Source organism: Equus asinus, chromosome 7, assembly GCF_041296235.1.
Source record: "Equus asinus isolate D_3611 breed Donkey chromosome 7, EquAss-T2T_v2, whole genome shotgun sequence".
NCBI classification, from domain to species: domain Eukaryota; kingdom Metazoa; phylum Chordata; class Mammalia; order Perissodactyla; family Equidae; genus Equus; species Equus asinus.
In genome coordinates this window covers 76,048,103-76,070,537 of record NC_091796.1, presented here as the reverse complement: position 1 = coordinate 76,070,537, position 22,435 = coordinate 76,048,103, and the positions used below count along the sequence as shown (strand labels likewise).

The following is a 22,435-nucleotide window of genomic DNA, read 5'->3' as shown; positions in this document are numbered from 1 at the left end:
TCAAATAGAGATATAATGGAAAATTCCATGTAACTAAAACTGAACTGAACAGTTAAAACACAGTTGAAAGATGGGTTAATGAGTATTATAATGGAAAATCTTTTTATAAAATGAAAAACTACCTATCACTTTTTCTTTTTATGAATTTAGATATTTATCTAATAGTTTTTCTTTTTTTTTCTTTTTTCTGTTTTTTTTTGCTGAGGAAGATTCGCCCTGAGCCAACATCTGTTGCCAATCTTTTTTTTTCATGTGAGGCACTGCCACAGCATGGCCACTGACAGATGAGTGGCATGGTTCCAAACACGGGAACCAAACCTAGGCTGCTGAAGTGGAGCACGCAGATCTTTAATCACTAGGCCATAGGGGCTGGTCTTAAAAGAAGGTTTTCCCAATGAGGAAATCTATATAGGACCTCATAACATTTCTATGAGCTATGTGATGTCACTAAAAAACTAAGTAGAGATCACAAGTCAAGTTAATAGCAAAACTGAGAATAAACCCCAGGATAAATCATGCCTCAGAGCATAACCACAGTGGTTACTCTATTATTGTCAATGAAGTTTAGAACAAAAAGTATTTGATCTCTTTAAAAAGTCAGTGGGGCATAAATTATAGATTGAAGGAGGTTATCATGTTGCTCCTTTGTGGGAAGTTCAATTAGCTACTGGAACAGGAAGTGCTAAACCTAGATGAGTAAATTACCCAAGGTCACATAACTAGTAAATGCTAGTAAGTGCTAGGATATAAACTCAGGGATCTGATTTTAAAAATAGAGCTCTTTCTCTTTCAGTGTTGACCAAGATGGTAGATGCTTAACTACAGCTTCTCTCTCTTACTGATTGTGGACAGAATACAAATAGTGACTACCTGAGAACTCTGAACATAAACAATAGCAGGCAGATTAGAAACTGAAGTCAGAACTTCAATAACAGCCCTTAAAGGGTCTAGTTCCAGTTGTACTACTATGATGATGGTAATGTGAGAACTAAAACCCAGAGAGAAGACCTATCTTTCTGGGTTGTGGAACTAGGAGAAGGGGCCTGTTATGTCTAAAGAGCTGGGATGGGAGAAAGCTCTATTATTTTTTCCCAACTTTTTCTTTTCTTTTGCCTCTTTGCCCTGAAGGTGGTCCTATTGTGTAGAATTGCATAATAGCACAGGGGGTTAATACTCCACAAGAAATATCTTCTGGCTAGAGGAACTAGAAATAAGAGCCCTGGGGAACTGGAGAGCAGGGGGGAAATTCTTGGATAGGAGAGAGCTAGAGAAAGTGGATCCCCTAATTGTGCCAGCGAACTGACAGAAGTACCAGGCTCACTGTTGAAATATGCATGTGTGGAATGGACTCAAGTATAAGAAAGACTTTTAAAAATATAAGTAAAATATACTCCCCTGTCCAAGTCTAACAAAGGCTGAACAACCACCCACAGAAAGTAAGACAGAATTTACAATCTGAATCCAATCAGTCTGATTGCTAAAACTAACTAACAGTCTCCAGAGGACTTTACAGAGTCCAGAGTCTTACAATATACTATTCAAAATATCCAGAATACAATCCGAAGTTACTCAACATAGAAAGAACCAGGAAAATCTGACCACTTCTCACAGGAAAAGAAAATCAACAGATGTCAATCCCAAGGTGAGCCAGATATTGAAATTGTTGGAAAAATAATTTCCAGCAGCTATTATGACCATTGTCCATGACACAAAGGTCAACATTTTTGAAATACATGCAAAGATAAAAGTTCTTAGAATAAAGCTATAAAAAACAGTCAAATAGAAATTTTAGAACTGAAAAAATACATTATCCAAAATTTAAAAACACACTGCATAGGCTCAAAGGCACAATGGAGATGAAAGAGGAAAAAGTCTGTGAACTTGAACCTAGATCAACAGAAACAACCTGAGGTGAAGTATAGAGAGAAAAACATGATTAAGAAAAGTGAGCCTTAGGGACCTGTGAGACATTATCAAAACATGTAAAAATCATGTCACACAAGTCTTAGCAGGAGAGGAGAATGAGATTGGTGCAGAAAAAAGAATTTGAAAAGTTAATAGCTGAAAACTTCCTAAATTTGATTAAAGACATAAATTTACAGATTAAAGAAGCTCTCTGAACCCAAAAGGATAAACTCAAAGAAAACTACACCCAGACACATAAGAATCAAAATATCTTCAAAGCATCCAGAGAAAAACCATACATTACACATAAGGGAACAGCAATTCAAATAACTGTGGATTTCTCCAAGGAATCATGAAGCCAGAAGACAATGGAATAACATTTTTTTCTAAAGTGCTGAAAGAAAAAAACTGTCAATCCAGAATTCTGTATTTAGTGAAAATATCCTTCAGGAATGAAGGTAAGATAAAGACATTTGCAGACGAAGGAAAGCTATTAGAAGGTTTTGCCAGCAGTACTGCTGTAAGAACTAGAACTTTCAAACAATAACAACACAACAACAGTAATCAACACTCAAATAAGATTTCTTATGAATCAGTTGTTCTAAGCACATTGCATGGACTAACTCAATCCAAGAAGTTTGATACTACTAACATCCTCATTATACAGATGAGAAAACAAACAAAAAAACAAGCTAAGCAGCTAGTAAGTAGTAGAGCCAGAACAGAACTCAAGCAATCTGGCTTCAGAGATGATGCTCTTAACTGTTACTTGATATTATCTTCCCACTTACTTGTACAAAGAAAACTGGAGGATATTAAGTTAACCAAGTAGATGAAAACCATTTTAAATTAATTTAGTGATATTAAAAATTGTTTTTATTTAATGCTGCTGTCTAGAGATAAAAATAGGAAGGCAAGGCACCAACTTGATGCATTACTTTACTTTGAAAAATATTCTATCAGAACTAGGATGAAACATTGATTTGTCAACAGTAACCATAAAAAAACCATTTTTTGAGCACTTACTATGTATCAGAAGTTGTTTTAGGGGCTACGGATGTAAAAATGAATAAGATACAGCTCCCATTCTTAAGGATTTTACACAAATTAGGCAATACAGACAAGTAAGTAAATAATTACAATATAGTATGTGCTTTAATAGAAGCATGTAGAAAACTCAAAGTACATATGAGGTAAAAATGCTGTAGAAAGGAAGCATCAATCTAATCATGGCTTTGAAAAGCACAAAAAATGAACAGTCAAGGAAATATTCCACAATTCCCTCTTCTACAACTCATGGAGACTACTATCTCTATTTCAAATTTGTAAATAAACTCTCAGTTAAATTAGTAATGAACACAAAGAAAAGCCAGAAGAAACTGTTACCGTGCTGTGATAAAGATGATGGATCTATTCCAAAGTACTTAGAATAAGCTCCTGCTGATTAATTTTTCACTCACTCAACAGTCCAGGGCTCAGTAATTACGTGGATTCAGAATGTAGAGGAGAAATTAATCCAGAAAAATCTTTCAGTAAGACAACAGTGATATTTCCATGCTGGATCAAGACAGTTATATTCAATTTAGAGTTACCTTAACAGTTGCAAAGAATAAGTTCTTCAGGTAAACTGTGGGATCCTTAAGGTGAGGACCATGCCTGATTTTTCTTTCTATCCTTAGTATCCCTAATAGTTAATATGGGCCTGGCAAATAGAACATTATTTTGTTTGTTGAATTAGACTTTTATTATAAAAGAATTAACAAGAGATGACATTTAATTCTTTCTTGACTATATTCCTTGTATGCCAAGAAACAGTTCTTTTGTGTTCAAAGACCACTACTTCATTCCACGAAGAAAAGAGATCAGTTGTGACCATTTACCTCCTATGTCTAGGTAACATAAATAAGGGTTAATAATAAAGAACACCAACAGCATAAAAGATTCAATGTGAGTTCCTTAAAGACCAGCATGGGCTTTTAATTTAACATCTCGATCATGCTACTTTTTCTTTTTGCTCTTACTAAAATTAAATATTATAATACAGTACTTGTGACAGCAAAGAAAATATAGTAACTAATGGCCCATTCACATTTCCCTGTAGCTGTGCTTCAAGTGGCTGCCACTAATAGGTTATAAACTTAGTCTAAGTAACAGAAAGGGCACTGTGACTCATATTCCATGCATCAAATGGATATATTAACTTTTATGTTCATATCGCACACAAGATCAATAAATGGTTATAAATAATTATTGTTAAATCCTACAATTAGAAACTTGCTATGTATTTTTAGGGTGCTTTGAGATCAACTGTCTAGTAATCAATGGTCATTAAATCAACAGATTCTCACTAAGTTGATATTTCTGTCTTTAACTTAAATAACATATGCTGTCCTCATTAAAGGGGATTTTAATGTAAGAGTTGCTAAAATAATAATAAATAAATAACTAAACCATCAGCTCGAAGATGGATTTGAAGATGGATGTCAACATTTATGTCAACAAAGGCATAGTTTTAAATATATTAATTTAATAAACTAATAATATATTATTGAGCTCTTTTCATGACCACACATCATTATGCCTATTTACAAATTGGAATAAATGTTCCTAACTTATGAGAACTTATTTTTAAAAATTCTACTGTTCAGTTTTATTAAATTAGTATTTAATGACAATTAATGCATATTAATTGATGATTACAAATAATCACAAAAAGAATAATTTTACATCTTAATAAACTGAACTCTTCTCTGGGTTGGGATTAACAACTTTTAGCAGTAATATAATATTTTCTAAAAATTTAAACAATATGTAAAAAAAAAAAAAAACGTGAAGAAAATTGTGGCCAAGATTTAACCAGACAAGATATTAAGACTTAACTCCAGGATACAAAGAGGGCAATCTTAAGTGTTATGACTAAAGTTCTTTAGGTTTATCAGTCTACTGTAGTGATTAGAGATATGGAATTAACTTTCTTTGCAACATGTTGGTGACTTTCTTACCTAGAGAGCATGCCCAGAGGTGTAACATTAAGTGATCCCATCAGCATTGCCAGGGCCATCCCTGGTGCTTCCCGTTCTATTACTTCTTTTGTGGCCTGTAATTAAAGATTAAATAGCAGACTGAGTGAAATTAGCCAAAAAGAAGGAATACAGAGTAGTAAAATTAACTTAAAAATAACTATAAATCATGCTTTCTATAAACCATACTTTGTAGTTCTCCAAACATTTTTTTTTAAGGCATCAAGACAGTTCTTTGGGACCACTGAATAAAAAGCTGAGTGAGGATCAGGACACCCAGGGAACTTTATATTAGCAGACCTTTCTTAGCAGACCTTTCTTACCCTTACAACTCAGAAGTATTTGATAGAAGTCTCATCTAGCCTAATAACCTAAATTTTAAAGTACAACCCCAGTTGCTATAGAAGCTCGACAGATTTTCATAGGGTGAGAAATCTGGGTATTTTTCTGTGTCTATTATTCTTGAAATAATTAGTCCCTGGAAACCTGAGATCTCTCTGTATCTCTCCTAGCTCCATGGTTTTATGATATAATTAAAAAGAACTCAAGAACTCACCAAGTCAATTTTCCCCATTTATTGGGCAGAAGAAAAACTCTAGATTTACCATCTTCCATATCTTCAATATAAATTATCTGATTGTTTATATTTTTTTATTTTTGAGGAAGATTAGCCCTGAGTTCACATCCATGCCCATCTTTCTCTACTTTATATGTGGGATGCCTGCCACAGCATGGCTTGCCAAGCGGTGCCATGTCCGCACCCGGGATCCGAACTGGCAAACCCCAGGCTGCCAAAGCGGAATGTGTGCACTTAACTGCTGCGCCACCGGGCAGGCCTCTATAATGAAAGTCTTAAGATAGGACATTCTTTTAGACAAGTGTGGTTAAACTTGGATAAGCTAATGAAGGAAATAGGAAACTTTCATTTCTAAAAGTCAATTAAAATAGGTACATATTTATCATACTGTGATGATAAAGATATGTTTTAGGCTAAATTTTGGGAGTGAAATACCTGACTTAATCCATTTCTAATCCTCTGTTTCTACAAATGCAGCAGGTTATAATGAATGAGAGCAATACAAAAACAAAGATTGCAAAATACTTTTCCAGTAAATAAGAAGACAAACGAAATAAAAAGTAAATTATGGTGGAATATAGGGAAAGGTGGATATTTTAATATTTCATTAGAAGTAAAGTGATAGTTCTGAATAAGATTGTAGCCTTGGTCAAAATTTAGGTTGAGGAATCAGCAAAGCAGTTAAAATGCATCAAGTACATGTTAGACGTCAGTTGATGTTATAAATAAAGTTTTAAGAGGCACATAAATTAGTTATTTAATCCCTTACAATTATATAGAATAAACGATTACCAGAATTGACATAATCTACTGATCCACTGAATCCCAGCACAATGCAATTATTTAACAATGGCAGAAATTTTAAAGGAAAACTAGCACTATCATAATGCTTTTCAATGAAACCTGCTTTAAAAATAGAGGGCCAGCACGCAGGAGAAAAGGAAATTCTTAAATTCCTAAATTTGGGGGTTACTTTTACTTAAATACATAGCTAAAAATTGTGGAGCTAGCATTATCTAGAATCTATCCCTTATTTTCCAGATTCAATCTATCTGGTATGATTTTGAAGTCTCCTGAGAGGAAACACTATTACCATGTTACAAATTGCTATATTGAGATTTACGACTCCTTCTTAGGGACCTTGAAATATTTGAGCCCTAAAAGTCAAGCATGGGATGTTACCAAGAAAGTCTTAAAAGAGCTCTTTGGATAGGGTTAACATTTATTTCTTTATCTGCTCGAAAATGTCACACAAGCAATGTTTAACACTTAATGAATTTGGAGGCCTGCATAGAGATGTACTCCAAAGTATAACAGCACACTTTACTTAAGGACAAAGGAAGAAAATATCAACAGATAGTTGAGAGGAAGTCTTTCACTTAAAAAGATACTTGAAAGCACAACATTTATCCATCCATACAATAAATACTTATTAAGCATCTACTATGTGCTAGGTAGTATTCTAAGGCACTGATGTTGCAGTATTGAATAAAACAAACTTATAAGAGTGTGTAAACTCACTGTCACCTACTACATAAAAAACTCAATTGACAAATTATATATGAGAATTACCTAAAAGAGATATAAATTAATCTTTCTACATCCTCTAAAATATACCATTGGATTTGGCCAGACCACAGTTGTCTATCTGGAATGTCTCATTTCACTTGCTTAGAGAACACAACCTAATTTCATCTTATTTTTCTTTGCCCTATTTTTCAACATTTATCTTATTAAAGGTTCTGGTGTATTTATACATTTGGGTAAACCACATTAAATATTTTTTAGGATATTAACAAATATATGGTTGATGGACAGATAAATGCATATATGTATTCTTTACAAAGAGATCATCTTTTTCTAAACATAATTTAGGAAGGACAGTTAATTCTTTCTGAAGACTTTCTAGAGAATTTGGGCCTATCGATACAAATCTTGTATACTTTCGAACATAAGAGAAAGATATATATTTTCATGATGCCAGTGAAAGGCATTGGTGCTGACAGGAGTGAACGACAGGGGAGGCTGTCAGACTCTCTCTAGGACTACACAAAAACCAATCTTTTCGATAGGGTGTTCCTAAATAATGCACAGTCTTTTTTACATCTGTATCAAATATACCTCTTCCATAAAACATCAGAGCTTTTCTGTTTCCTTTTTAGTTTCTCTTTCTCTCAAGCTGTTTGGTGTAGCAGAAAAACCACCATCTGTGACGTCAGACAACGTCACTACACAGTTGAGGTCCATCAGAGTAAGACTAGATCGGTTAAGCCACCAACACAGTGCCCAACATATAGTATATAGACTCAATACATATTTGTTGAATAAAAGAATGAATAAATAAGTTAACTAATATAAATTTGAAACGGGCTTTGTCAGTTAGTTATTCTATGAATTAGAACAAAATATTTAACCTCTCTGAGCTTCAATGTACTTAAGAATAAAATGGAGATAACAACAAAACATACCTATATTTTATGAGAACTAAATGATATAAATAAATCACCTAGCATAGAGTAGGTATTCAATACATGTCAATTCTCTCTATGCAGCTACCTTCCAATTCTCCTTACATCCTTGCAGTTTTAATCATAACAGAGAACAGAAATAATTGAAAACTCCAGAAAACAAATCTAGATACAGTGGTTGAGAACCAAAGATGAGGGAAAAGAGAAGAGAGAGAACCTAAATGTAAGACCATTGGAAAGTGGGAGGGCAGGAAGCAGAAAACTGAAATAGTGGGATCTAAAGGGAACAAGCAGCCAAATGAAGCAGGAACTAGAAGATGGATGGGAGGGCAAGAGCTGGGTGAAAACATCTATAAACTGTAAATGGGGAGGTACAAGTGGAAGGCAAAGAACAAGACAATAAAACTTAATTTAGAATAAAACAAGAAAAGTTGTCTGTCTAAATTATTAGAAAATCCAAACAGAAGAATGGTTTTAACAAATGTAGGTTTTTCCTTTTAATCAGATATTCTAGTACAATACAGATAAAGTGTTAATGAGTAGGTAGCAAGCATTCTTTATCAATAGACTATTCATAATAAAATGGCAAAAAGATGCTATTAAAAGTTTGAAGCTATTTTTTCTTCATTAGCTAAAATTCTGTTTCTCACTTTTTCATACATTATTAATTTGATTATCAAATTCTTTTTTTCCTTGAACAACAGAAATTTATATTCCTACTTCAGACACAACTTTTCTGAACTGGCAGAGTCCAAAATAATGAGGTTTAATTGGATTTACCTATTCTCTTTAAATAAGACATTTGATCTTTAACTTCCAAATACTTTATAAACTATGCAAGTTGTAACCGCCTATGGAAAATCACTTATCGTGATTTTTTCTTTTACCCTTGAAGCTTTGAAGATTAAAGTCAGAAAGATGCTTCAAAGACTGCTCAAGTTGCAAAAAAGAGTGTCATAAACAATGATTCTATAGCCCAGGGAACTTGTCAATAAAATCCAGGTCCATTTTTAACTTCACAGGAAAAATGACCTTAAAAAAATGTTATTGCTTTAACAGGCAATGATGTTTAAATATGTACAGGACACACAATAGCTAAATGTAAATGTGCAGAAGTTCCTCATATGCATGGTGATTGTGAAAAATCACTTAGTATAGTGCTCATACTTTTATTAACAGAGCCTAATTTGTGTATTAATATTTACATGCTTGTTACTTGACTAGGTAGATTTAATAAAATTTCCTCCTAACAATTGATGCAGTGCCCTCCGCTGATTAGATAATCTTAAATAAAGACTATCTGTGAAACACCATCTAATGGGTACTAAGCTATCCAGGTGGGATATGGTTAGAGCAGTGGTTCTAACACTTCAGTGTGCATCAGAATCCCCATAGGGTTTGTTAAACACCGATTGCTGGGCCCTGAGCAGAAATTTTGATTCAGAATATCTGGTTGGGGCCTCAAAATTTGCATTTCTAACAAGTGTCCAGCTTATGCTTGTGATGCTGGTCAAAAGACCACACTTTGAAAAACACATTGCACATGGAAGAAATGAGGTAGATTAATGATAATATGTACCACTTGATCTAATCTTCATGATACCTTGTGTTCAACTTTGTAAAGTAGATTGAAATAAATGTGAGGATCCTTCATTAGAGCAAAATATGGACCCAGTTAGGAGATAAATTAGTAAAAATAGGCAGTTTAATGCCAGCCAACTAGATTTCCCTGACTCTGTCCCTTAAAGGGCAACCACATTAATATTGTTTTACATTTTAAAAAAGGGTTATAATAAACTTATAATTCAGAGCATGCCCCTATATGTATTCTGTAGTACAGAGAAGCTATCTTTAACATTTTTTTTCTGAGGACTACATATGATGCATAAAATTTACATACAAGACTAACTCCTACAGATGTTTAAGGAGCACCAGCTATGAATCTACTCCTTTCTCCTCTCATTTAACAAACAGCAAAATGAAAGTGAGAGCCACATTGTTATAAGGGCAGCCTTGAATTTATTCTAATTAGTTGAAAACATTCATTTGCTGATTCTGTTAATTTTATGTTAGTCGCAAACATCTTTCAACCAATCAGAACACATCAGTGTATCATAACAGTGTGATTAAGTGGTTAAAGACTACTGCTACAAAGGAGAAGCTGCAACCAAGGAGTGAAAGCAGTTATCCCAGTTTTACTTGGGAGATACGATCTTATTGATAATGCATTTCTTTTTCTTCGGGTTTTAGCCTTCTTAAATATTTACATCTTCTTTCACTCCTGGAAGAAGCAGAACGCTTTTCAAAACGGAGATACTCCATTTTGGTTTTCAGTTAGAGTTGTACAATATTTAAATAAGATCTGATTATGATGAAAGATCAAAGGACAGAGTACAATTTTAGAGAGAAAACAAGGAAAAAAAGAGTAAAAATTTAAGTACTGCAGGCAATTTCATCTTCCATTCCACTCAATGAACATGTACTTTGCAGTGAAAATGAGATGCCATTAAGAGTCTGCTATTTCCACAGTTCATCTCAGTTCCCGTAAGAGTCACTGAGTTAGCATATCACCATGCTAGGTAAAGTTCTAGTGATTAAAGCTAAGTATTTCTTGTATAATATGACCCCTAAAGCAAGCCAACCAATTTATTTGGCTCAATAAAAGGATTTATTTCAACGTTAGAGTAAAAACTGGTTGTTGGGCTACTGAGAATATGTCTTCATACAATATAGTACGGGTGACTGAAAGATTTCCAAGCGTTACTTTAACTATGAAAAATCTCACCCTGTTTGCTAACATTTAGATCCCAACCCTTGTTAAATATCCAACTTGAGTATACAGCAGTGAGTACTTTTCTCTTAACATAGTGTGTTATTTTTCACATTATTTTCCTCCTTTATCTAAATATTAATTTGTCAAATTATCAAACAAAAAATCAGGAACTCAGATGAGCAAATTATTTTTATTAGATATTTTTCACAAGAATACTTATCTTCATATTCTACTTACATAAACAGTACTACTTTATATCTTGTTCTAGGGAAAGGTGAAAGAATAACACTATTTCTATGAATTATCAGCATTTTCATATCTGCAATATACATTGTTTCATTTGGCATTATGTGAAAAACAGTAAAGTTCTCCCTTATGGTAGGGTGTTGGTTACATATGTCTTTCAAGCTATATAGAAAAAAATTTTATTCATTTATGCTCCTCAAAAGTTGATATGTAGATATGGGAAAATATCCTGTTTCTCAAATCTGAAGAAAGATGAACCAATTTGAAATTGTATTGAAAAGCTGCTGTCTGGTCAATGAACTGGTGACTATATAACCCAGTCTCTTTACTCCAGCTACTCTGGAGTTTTACTCTGTTTTTTAATGTGGTTAGTAGTATATAATATAAGCAGAAACATAACAGCTGACTAAAAAAACTATACATTGGATTTTCATTTTATTAATGATCACACATAACTAGTTGGTTTACTTAAAGCAGTGCAAGTTTTTAATGTTCAGATAACAACACAACTTTAGGCTGTGCTTAAACATCTTCATTGAAAAGAAAAGAAAAAAGCTCCTACTTTAGGCGTATAAGTACTATTTGCAAATGACTCACTGCCAAATGATTTTAGAAAATCTAAAACTTTGCTCTTTTGCCCTGAGATATGATAATGCCCATTGGTGATCTCTTTAGAAAGTAGCCACATTAGAAACATGTACTTATCATGTTTGAAATTCTCTTTCTCCAAAACTAGATTCTCACCAAAAGAGGCACAGGAGACAAAGAGGAACAAGAGATAGGTCAGGTAAAGGAAGTGGAATGAGAAGAGATAAAAAACCAAAAAGAGCTCCTTTCTATTTTAATTATTATTATAAGGTGTTGCCTTTCATCATCTCATACCATCCTCAGTTTTAAAATTAGGGGCCAACTGGGAAAGAGGAAAAGAGCACAGTACTTCCTAAAAGCAAACAAATTCAATATTTCTGTTGTCTTGATATAAGCTTAACTAAGTAGAAGTTCCAAGAGTAAAGATGAGAGGAGAATGCATACACATAAGTATTTGGAGGATATGGCATGCTGTAGCTTGAATTAAATAACTTGCTCTCTACAATTTTCACTGTCTAAAGATTGATTTTAAAGCTACTAACCTCTCACTTTATGATCAGGCTTTTTATTCATCATCTATAACCTAATAGATGTTGTTTTTCATTATTCACATACTGAATGAATATCAGTTTTTGTTCTATGCCTCCAGAAATTTATCTATCTCCCAGTTTTCCATTTGTAAAAAGAAGGTAATGATATTTGTTACCTTTCTTATAAAACTAAAGTGCTAATACTCGAAAGCATTTTTAGTTAACTAAAAAGATGTCACAATATTTATACTGCTAGTTTGATAACATTTTACACTACATAAATTTACAATGCTCTGAAAAAGCTCTTATTTCTCTTATTCACTACATTGGTGAGCTAAACATGAATATTATTATTTAGCCACATAATTCAATAGAAGAAATATTCACATCAGAACTTTTTATTTTCAGTGACTTTCTTACAAAATACCTATAGACATTCTCTAATTAAATACTTAACACATTTCTGTATTACATGAGACAGAGGAGACATTTATTACTTCTCTTTCTGTAAGTGAAGAAATGGACACACCAATAAGTTCTAATGACTAATCCAAAACCACAGAGTAAATCAACAGAAAACTCCAGAAGGGAACTCAGGCCTATAGACTCCAATTCTGAACCTAATCCATTAATCTATTATTATGTGCTTCCCAGTTATAAAGCACTACACCCTATTCAAACATAGGAAGGATCTTTGTATTCTGCTTAAATGCAATAAAACATATAAAATGATCAGTATCATTCCTATCACATAGCAAGTGCTTAACAAATGTTAGGTACTATTATTCGTATTAAAGCACAAATCTAAAGGTACCTAATACTGCAGAAGTTGCTGTTGTGGACTATAGTCAAAGCAGCTGTGAAACTGAATAGTTCTATCAGAAGCAGTACAGAACAGAAGCTATTAGCATGTCTGTTTTTGAACGTGTATGAATTACTAGAAGATGTTTGAAGAATTCCAGGTGCTAGCAGCAATCTTGGAAATTTAATGAAGATTTATCAAGAAGCAGCAGCTTTGGAGACAACAATTACCAGGAATATAGCCTTGGACACTGCCATAAAACCTCTGAACTAGATCAGGAAAAGGATGTGAGAAGACTGAACATGTCTTTCAAAGAAAAAGGAACTAACAACATCTCCTGGATTTAAGCTTCCACCCAAGTCCAACAGAAAACAGCAGTGTAATTAGGTATCTAAGCAAAGATGAAAAAAATGTAAGCAAGTGTCCATAACTACTTCTGGTAAATAAAATTGTTCAAATTGGTAAACCAAATAAGTTTACATCAATTTTTTAATTTCCATTAACAGCCATACACTAAAAATTAAAGCTGTAAAACAACAGCAGCCTAGGGCTTTTTTCTTGTTAGAACGGGAATAAGACTCAGAATGACACAAAATAGGGGAATGTTTCACTCAATTCAAGTTAAGGCTCTGCTGCTCGTACTAAACAAGGGTCTTATCATAATCATTTAAAATCAACCATTATTATACTTTATAGTGGAAAAATCTACTTTGTAAGTCTCTACAAACATAAGAATGGATAAAAAATAATTCAGTAAGTTACAATCTGAAATATAAAAGGAAGAATACTATTTATTAAATAAAATTGACATGTTAGATAAAAGAAAGTCTTTACATTTGTTACATTGGAAGAGAAATCTCTTAACAATGGACTTAATAATCAGAAGACTAATTTTTAAAAACTGTTATGAAAAGAGGTACAGCTCTCCTTTGCCGCTAAAAAGGATAAAACTGTAAGAATACAAAAAAGATCATAAAAATAAAACATTCTTTAAAAAATTAAATAATACTTCTTATATACACTAATTTGAAAGCTAAAAAAGCATTTTATTTTATAATTATGAGATTCTTCCAAGGAATCATAGTTTATATATATTTATATATACAACTACAGGCACACACACACACATATATATATATTTTTGGTATGGAAATTTGGGCTGATATCTCAGAACCAGGATTTGTAATTTAAGCTCTGAAGATACTAGACTCTTTCAAAACATCCAGATTATGGTGCTGAGAATAAGGTAGTTATTAAATACAGCCTATGTCACCTTCAAGTCTGAGATTTAGAAGAAGTCAAAACAGAGTCCATCCTTGGATAAAACAGATTACACTTCACAAAACTGAGGATGATATATGTGTGTGTCTGTCTGTGTGTGCACATGTCCTAGGATTGGGACTGAGTTCTTCAGGTTACTGCTATAGGCAACTGAATAGTTGACTTTATTAGGGCAGCTGGTGGGAGTAGGGAGGAAAAAGTGGGTTGCTATCTACTGGCACTAAACAAATCCTGTCACCTAGTCAGAATGTATAGGAATGATCATCCCTAAGACTAACACACACAAACATACACACTCCTGATACTGCTCATTTATAACATTTCCTCTTTCAGTGCCCCTTTGAAGTTCATTTCAGCCCAATGGTATGCTCTAGAAATCATACCCCTAAGCACGGCTCAGGATATGCAAGAGCCAAACCAAAATCACAAGAATCAACCAAAAAAGGATATAAAAAATTCAGGTTTATAAAACAAACCTAAAAGATTTGGTAACAGGCAATATTATTTTATATTAAAATAATTATGAACAGAGTTAACTCAGGTTTTCTCTTCTCACAATAAAAATTAAGTATCCAAGAGCAGCGGGTGGCCAAAGCAGAAACACTAAGTAGGGCAGATGGAAACTGACATTTTGCTCAACACTATAACAGGAAAAGCAGACTTCTTCAATACCAAACCATGTTTGCCTCTAGGGAAAGGAGAGAAAAGAAAGAAATAGGTGGGGATATGGAGAGTGGCAACACTAGATTCTGTCAGGTCCTGGTTGTCCAGAGAAGTGTTTTTTTTCTTCTTTTTTTTTTATTAACGAAAGTTGCCCAGAAGCTATCAGACTTTGTGTAATTTTCTCTGAACAATTTTCAGATACCACAACTTTTGCAAATTCTGTTTTTTAAAAAAAGCTTTTTATATTATGTAATGATGGATCTATGTAAAGAATATTTTCCTTAATCTTCCTGACCTGTCTCTGATAGTCAGCAGCAATGACAAGAAAACATCAAAGAGAAACAGCAGTTGTTTAAACTCGGAAGGAATCAGAAAAAAAGAAGGAAATTATGACATATATTCATTTCCAGCAACACAAAATAAACCTGGCCTAAATCAATCAGGGTAAATATAGGTCTACTCTTAAAGTTATTTACAAAAATGAAAGTAAATCTGAATTGTTCTGTGTCATTGAGATAGGTATGTCAGGAAGTTAAATAAATAGTAATTAATAGATATTCAAAATAGTCTGTTAAAAGCAGTAAAGATTATTTAAAGCAAGGGACAAATGATATGGCTCATTATCATAACTGAAAAGTAACCTCAGAATTACTTAGGTGCTACCTTAGAGCAATACAAGACACTACAATGTTTTGAGTCTAATGTGATATATTCTAGGCATAAATCTTTAAAGATAAAAAGATCCTGCTTTTGGTTAAACTATAGATAACTATGACATAAGGCCCCAAAATGAGTGAGTTTTCAATCCTGGCATATTAAGATCATTCTTCTATGAATTGCTCTCAAGATTGGTCAAAGTTTCTCAATTAAGTGGAACAGTAAAATTCTTATAAGTGAGAGGCAAAATTTTTAATATATTATTTTCACATTAAAATATATTGTTTTTATTAATAAACAAGTGGGGGTTCATCAGACAAAAGAGCTTCTGCAAGGCAAAAGGAACTAGGATCAAAACCAAAGACAACTCACAAACTGGGAGAAAATTTTTGCAAATCATATATCCGATAAGGGGTTAATCTCCATAATATATAAGGAACTCACACAATTGAACAACAAAAAAACAAACAGCCCGATCAAAAAATGGGCAGAGGATATGAACATTTTTCCAAAGAAGATATACAGATGGCCAATAAACACATGAAAAGATGTTCATCACTAATCATCAGGGAAATGCAAATCAAAATTACACTAAGATACCACTTTACACCTGTTAAAATGGCTATAATCACTAAGACTAAAAATAACAAATGTTGGACAGAAGGGAAACCTCATACACTGTTGGTAGGAATGCAAACTGGTGCAGCAACTATGGAAAACAGCACGGAGATTCCTCAAAAAACTAAAAATAGAACTACCTTATGACCCAGCTATCCCACTACTGGGTATCTACCCAAACAACTTGAAATCAACAATCCAAAGTAACATACATACCCCTATGTTCACTGCAGCACTATTCACAACAGCCAAGACATGGAAACTATTCAAGTGCCCATCAACTGACGATTGGATAAAGAAGATGTGGTATATTTACACAATGGAATACTACTCAGCCAGAAAAAAAAAAAGACAAATTCATCCTATTTGCAACAACATGGAAACACCTGGAGGGAATTATGCTTAGCGAAATAAGCCACACTGAGAAAGACAAACATCAGATGATTTCAATCATATGTGGAATATAAACAAGCACATGGACAAACAAAACAGTTCAGTGGTTACTAGGGGAAGGGGGTTGGGGGGTTGGCACAGGGGGTGAAGGGGAGCACCTATGTGGTGACAGACAAGAAATAATGTACAACTGAAATTTCACAATGATGTAAAGTATTATGAACTCAAATTTAAAAAAATAGTTTTTATTATGTGACACAAGATTTAAAAAAATTTCTCCCTAAAACATCCAAGTGAGGAGGCACGTAGAGGTAAAAAACTGAAAGCACTGCATACAGGAAGAGAAAATAATACTTACATATTTAATTCAGTTTTGAAATACAATTATTTTATTTAAATATTAGTAAATAAAGTCAAGCATAATTACTAGGTTTGAAGCATCTAAGATCTTAGGAGCTATCAATTCTCTGTATCTTAACTGCTTAAGCACTTAACTGCTGCGCCACCAGGCCGGTCCCTTGGACCTTGCATCATAGGCAGGTTAACCATACATCCTGGCTTGCCAGGGACAGTTTGATATGCTTTGGTGAGTTTTGGTACTACATTCATTACTTGATCTTAATCTGTTGGAGTATGGCTGACCTAAATGAGGAAAATTTCCTTTGGACAAAATTTATTTCTGCTTCTACCTTTAATGAGAGGGCACCACTGCCTGGTACCACTTCAGCCTCCCATAAAGCTCTCATGGTCTCAGGGAATCCCAGGCTGAACTTTCCACATTGCTGCTTGTCCAAGGGTAAGTAATGCTGCAGTGCTGCTACAGCCGTCTGTCCTCAGGGCATCTCCTTCTCCTAAATCCTGGCTTTCTACAGTTCTGCTCCCTGGCGCTCTAATCTCCAACTCATGGTATTTTTTGGGTGAGAATCATTCCAGGCAATACACTATTTGTAAGCTGCTTTATTCCCCTATAAAATAGATGTCTTTTATATCAGTACATTGAAGTTTTTGACACATTGCAGACTGCCCTACAGAAAGAGGGTACCATTTTGTGCTCCAAACAACAATGTTCTTTTCACTCAAACCTTGACAATCCTAGGTAATCTCAGTTTTAAACTGTTATTTAACTGATGTGTGCAAAGCAACAGAATATTTTTAAAATTTACATTTCTTAACAGTTATAATGAGTATTTATTTAAAAGCAACTTGCTTCTTTCCCCTTACAAATTGCTGGAATATATCCTTTGCCTGCTATTCTCTATTGGTGGCCATGTTCTTCCTACTGAATTATTAGAAAGCTTTATATACTGAAAATATTAAATCAGTGGCAGTTAAATCTATTGAAAATATTAATTTTTAAAGTTTGACATTTGTAACAATTTTTGCTTAGCTGACACTTCCATTAAGAGATTTTAAATGCTTATATAGGGGGTTCTATCAATATTTCTATTATATTTTCTTGGTTTCGTGTCTCACCTAGAAAGTTTTCTCTTACCTAGAGATCATAAAAATAATCTCAAGTTTTAAAACATAAACTTTCAGTTTTTAATGTTTAAATATTTTAATTCATCTGTAGTTCATGTGTTGATCAATCTTCTCCACCAAAATGGAGAGCCAATTTTCTCAACATCTTTTATTGAATGATCCTTCTTTCCTCCAATGTCTTGAAGCATCACATTTACTACAGGTTACATTTCAGTTTTATACAGAGGTATGTTAATGAAATATCATTTGGTCGCATTTATGTCTGAGTTTATTTTTCTGTAATATACCAAGTATTTTAATCACTGTGGCTTATGTTTTTACATCTGATTGAATAAAGCCTTGTCATTGTTTTACTTAAAAGAAAAATCACTAGCTATTTTCATACATTTGTTCTTTTAAAATGATGTTTAGAATCAACTTAGTACATTCTCCTCGAAAATCCACTGGGGATCATATCATACTTATCAATCAATTTTAGGTAAACTGACAATTTCACAAAAATATTTGCATCTAAAAAAATATGATATGACTTCAAGCTATATTTTATGTCTTTTAATAAAGTTTTCTTTATTCAGGTCTGGCAAATTTCTTAAGTTTATTCTTAGGTATTATGAAGTTTCCTTTATTCTGCTATTACACATGAGACCTTTTTCCATTATGTTTTCTAGTGGATTGTTTCTAATTTAAGTAATATTAATAATATATATTTTTATAAAATAAAATACTTTTGGGCTCTTCTTGATTCTAATACTTTTTCAATTGATTCTTTTGGGGTTTCTAGGTGAATAATCATATCCATAAATAAAGAGTTTACAACCTAAAAAAAAATTCAAGTCAGAGTTTCTCATCTTCAAAAACATTGACACATACTACTCTGTTATCAAAAGCTAACTGCACCCATTCTCCAGGTCACAAAGAGACAATTAGCTTACTTACAGTTTCAGACAGCAATCAATACATCTTTGAAGTGATCCCATTGCCTGGTGACTATGGGGAACTTTCTGACTCACTGTCTATATTCTCTTTAGGGATGTATACACAAACAAAATCAAAACACAGTAATCTTCCCACCTAGAGATAACAGCTGGGAACTCTATTAATTCCACTTCAGACAATTTCCTTCTTATTCACAGAGATGCAACATTTTAACCCCTTTTTTACTTTCCTCTCTCAACTCTTGCTTTTAGCGCGCGCGCACACACACACCTTCTCTCATTTTTTCTTCCGGACCCCAAAACTGCCTTATTCATGACTAAATGTATAAATTTAGTGAAAAATAAAAATAGCGAAATTCTGAAACAACAAAAGGAAGCCCTAAGTTCTAAATTAGAATGTAAATAAAGAGCCAACACCATTAACTTTAATCTAGACTGTTACCAATTTCCCTTACAGATTCTCCATAAAGATTTCCAACAATTTATTCATTTTCAACAAATGAAATCTGTTTTTCTACAAGTCAAAACAGTAAGATAAATTTGGATGTTATTTTGAATTCAATTTTAATTACTAACATCAAATTCTATTATTTTCTTCACTGCACACATTCTGTATTTCAGTAACACACATAGGTCTTTGAAGGTTGGCTCAGGAAACTATCCTCTGCAATCTCCACTCCCAGTTAGTCAATAAGTGCTATTAATTCTATCCTGGGGGAATCACTTATCCCTTTGTACCCTCAGCTGCATTTAGGTTCTCAGCATCTTTTGTTTGAATATTCCAATAACCTCCTGAATGGCATGTAGCTAAGTTTACTCCTATTCAACCTATTCTCTATTCTGCTGTCAAAGTGGTCTTTCTAAAACACAAATCTCATTAAATTCATTGCTGTTTAACATCTTTCAAAAAATCTTCATTTCCTGGGGCCGACCCAGTGGCCGAGGTTAAAGTTCTGTGCGCTCTGCTTCAGCAGCCCAGGGTTCGCAGTTTCAGATCCAGTATGCAGACCTACTTCCCTCATCAACCACGCTGTGGAGGCATCCCACATACAAAGTAGAGGAAGACTGGCACAGATGTTAGGTCAGGGTTAATCTTCCTCAAGCGAAAAAAAGAAGATTGGCAACAGATGTTAGCTCAGGGTGAATCCTCCTCACAAAGAAAACCATAAAAAAAAACCCTTCATTTCCAAATACAAAAAATCCAAATGCCTTTTATATGACACACAGAGACTCCATCACGACCCTACCTACCTCTTTAGGGTCTCTCTTGCCACTTCTCCCTCAAAATCTATTCTGCAGCTAGACCCACCTATTGGCAGACTTATGATTTCAGCCATTGTGCCTTTACAGTAGAATTAATAAATTCTTTATAGTAGATTAATAAATATTGGCATATTCATACAATGAACTAGTGTATGGTAATGAGAATGAACAAACAACTACATGCAAAAATATGAATCAATTTTATAAACACAATGTTGAACAAAAGAATCCAGACACAATAGATTACATATGATTTCATTTATATAAAGTTTAATACAAAACAAAAATAATCTATGATGCCAAAAGTCACAACAGTAGTTACTCTTGAGAATTGGGCTGTGATCAAAAGAGGGCACAAGAAGGTCTTCTGGGAGACTGATAATATTTTGGTTGCTTGATCTGGATGTTAGTTACATGGTCATGTTCATTTTTTGAAAATCCCTTAAGCTGTAACTATAATAACTGTGCACTTTTTATAAATTTAAGTAAAAAGTAAACAATAAGAACAACAACAACAACAACAACAACAACAGTTCTAGTATCACTTCTTTGAAAATTTCCTAAGTGCTTCAGGCGAACTTTATCTTGCTCCTAAAATATCACGTATGGACCACTACTATATTGACGATCATGTTATATTTTATTTATCCAGTTCTTCTCATTTCCCAATGATAATGTAACTTCTCTGAGTGCTAAGATCATAACTTTCTATCCATGTGTCCCCAGCCCCCAGGACAGTGCCTGGCAGTTACTGAGGACTCAATAATATTATGTAAATTGAGAATTTCTCAATATCGTAACTTTTAACATTTTGGTCCAGAACATTCTTTTTTTTGTAGGGGCTGTCCAGTGCCTTGCAGGATATTTAGCAGCATCCCTGGCCTCTACTCACCCGATGTCAGTAGCATCCCTCCAGTTGTGACAACCAAAAATGTCACCAGGCATTGCCAAATGTCCCCTGGGGACCAAAGCTGCCCCTTGTTGAGACTCACTTACATAAATAAATGTTTCTGCAGAAAAATACAAGCCAAGCATTAAACAATTCACTTACCAAAAGACTTGGGCATGGAATGGTTTGCATGTGAGGGGTAGCTAAGAAAACAGACTCTTTCGAACACTGAAGGGAAAGTTAAGCTCTATCTGTCAGAAAAAGTTTATAAAATGCTTTAAATGGCTGGATATATCAAATGTAATTCACATTAATTACATGCTAGAATACTGTTTCCTCTGGAATTCCTATGTAGGAAAATGCGTTTTCCAAGCAAAATAACCGTGTAAATAGGATTGCATATTTGGGATTTTTAAAAATGATGCTAACAGTAGCTATGTGTAATTCAATATCCTAATTATAAATTATTTTCCAAGGTTTGTATCTATAAATGGACCATTAATAATAAAATATTAAGGTTCAATAATTTTCTATTCATAAAATATTTAATATGAACATTCCATAAGAACAGTTAGAAGATAAATTATTGCACATCAGCCATGAGAAAAAAAACTCATAAAGGGCATAAATAGCTTGCTAGAAAATAATGTGTTTGTATTTTATTAACTGCAAGCATTTGATTCAGGATGTGTTTTGAGTTTGACCTCTGATGTAAGAGGGTGAGTAATGAAATAATTGAGTACTATTATGTTAATGGAGTTTGAGAAAAGAGAAAATAAACTGGTTTGTATTTATGTGTCAAAATGATATAGTTAAAATATAAATCTGACTGCCAAAATTATTTCCTGACAAGCAATTCCTTAAACTTTTCTTTGTAATTAGAATCAGTCTTTAAGAACAAGCTACTGAGCCAAAAGAAAACTGAACAAAGAAAACAGGCAGTTTATAAAAGAAGAAACAGAACTGAATACAAGTGCTTAATTTCATTATTACTCTACAATAGGCCAATAAAGGCATACAATTTTCATCTATCAAATTGGTAAGATTAAAAATAATAATAGATGTACACTCTCATAAACTGATAGTATGAATACAAAATTTGTACATATATTCTGGAGGGCAATTTGGCAGTATGTATTATGAGACCTAATTTTGACTCAGTTATTCTATTTGAAGGAAATATATCTAAAGTGATAATCAGAGATGTATATGACAATTTATATAAAGAGAATGTTGATGACAGAAAATAAGAACCTAAATGATTAATGACAGGGAAATTAAATTACTTATAGCTTGTTTATACTCTGCAGTAACTAACAAATCTTTTTTCTTCTGTAGAACGGTT

General features: G+C 33.4%; 1 protein-coding gene across 28 annotated transcripts in view; it reads right to left on the bottom strand.

The window, feature by feature from the left end:
- GPHN (gephyrin) overlaps positions 1 to 22,435 on the bottom strand; it is a 578,713-nt gene that overhangs the window by 273,536 nt on the left and 282,742 nt on the right. For all 28 annotated transcript variants that reach the window (XM_014860909.3, XM_014860913.3, XM_070513810.1 and 25 more), the window contains one exon: positions 4,908 to 5,002. In XM_014860909.3, the coding sequence (XP_014716395.1) occupies positions 4,908 to 5,002 (95 nt within the window). The remainder of the gene's footprint in view (positions 1 to 4,907; positions 5,003 to 22,435) is intronic.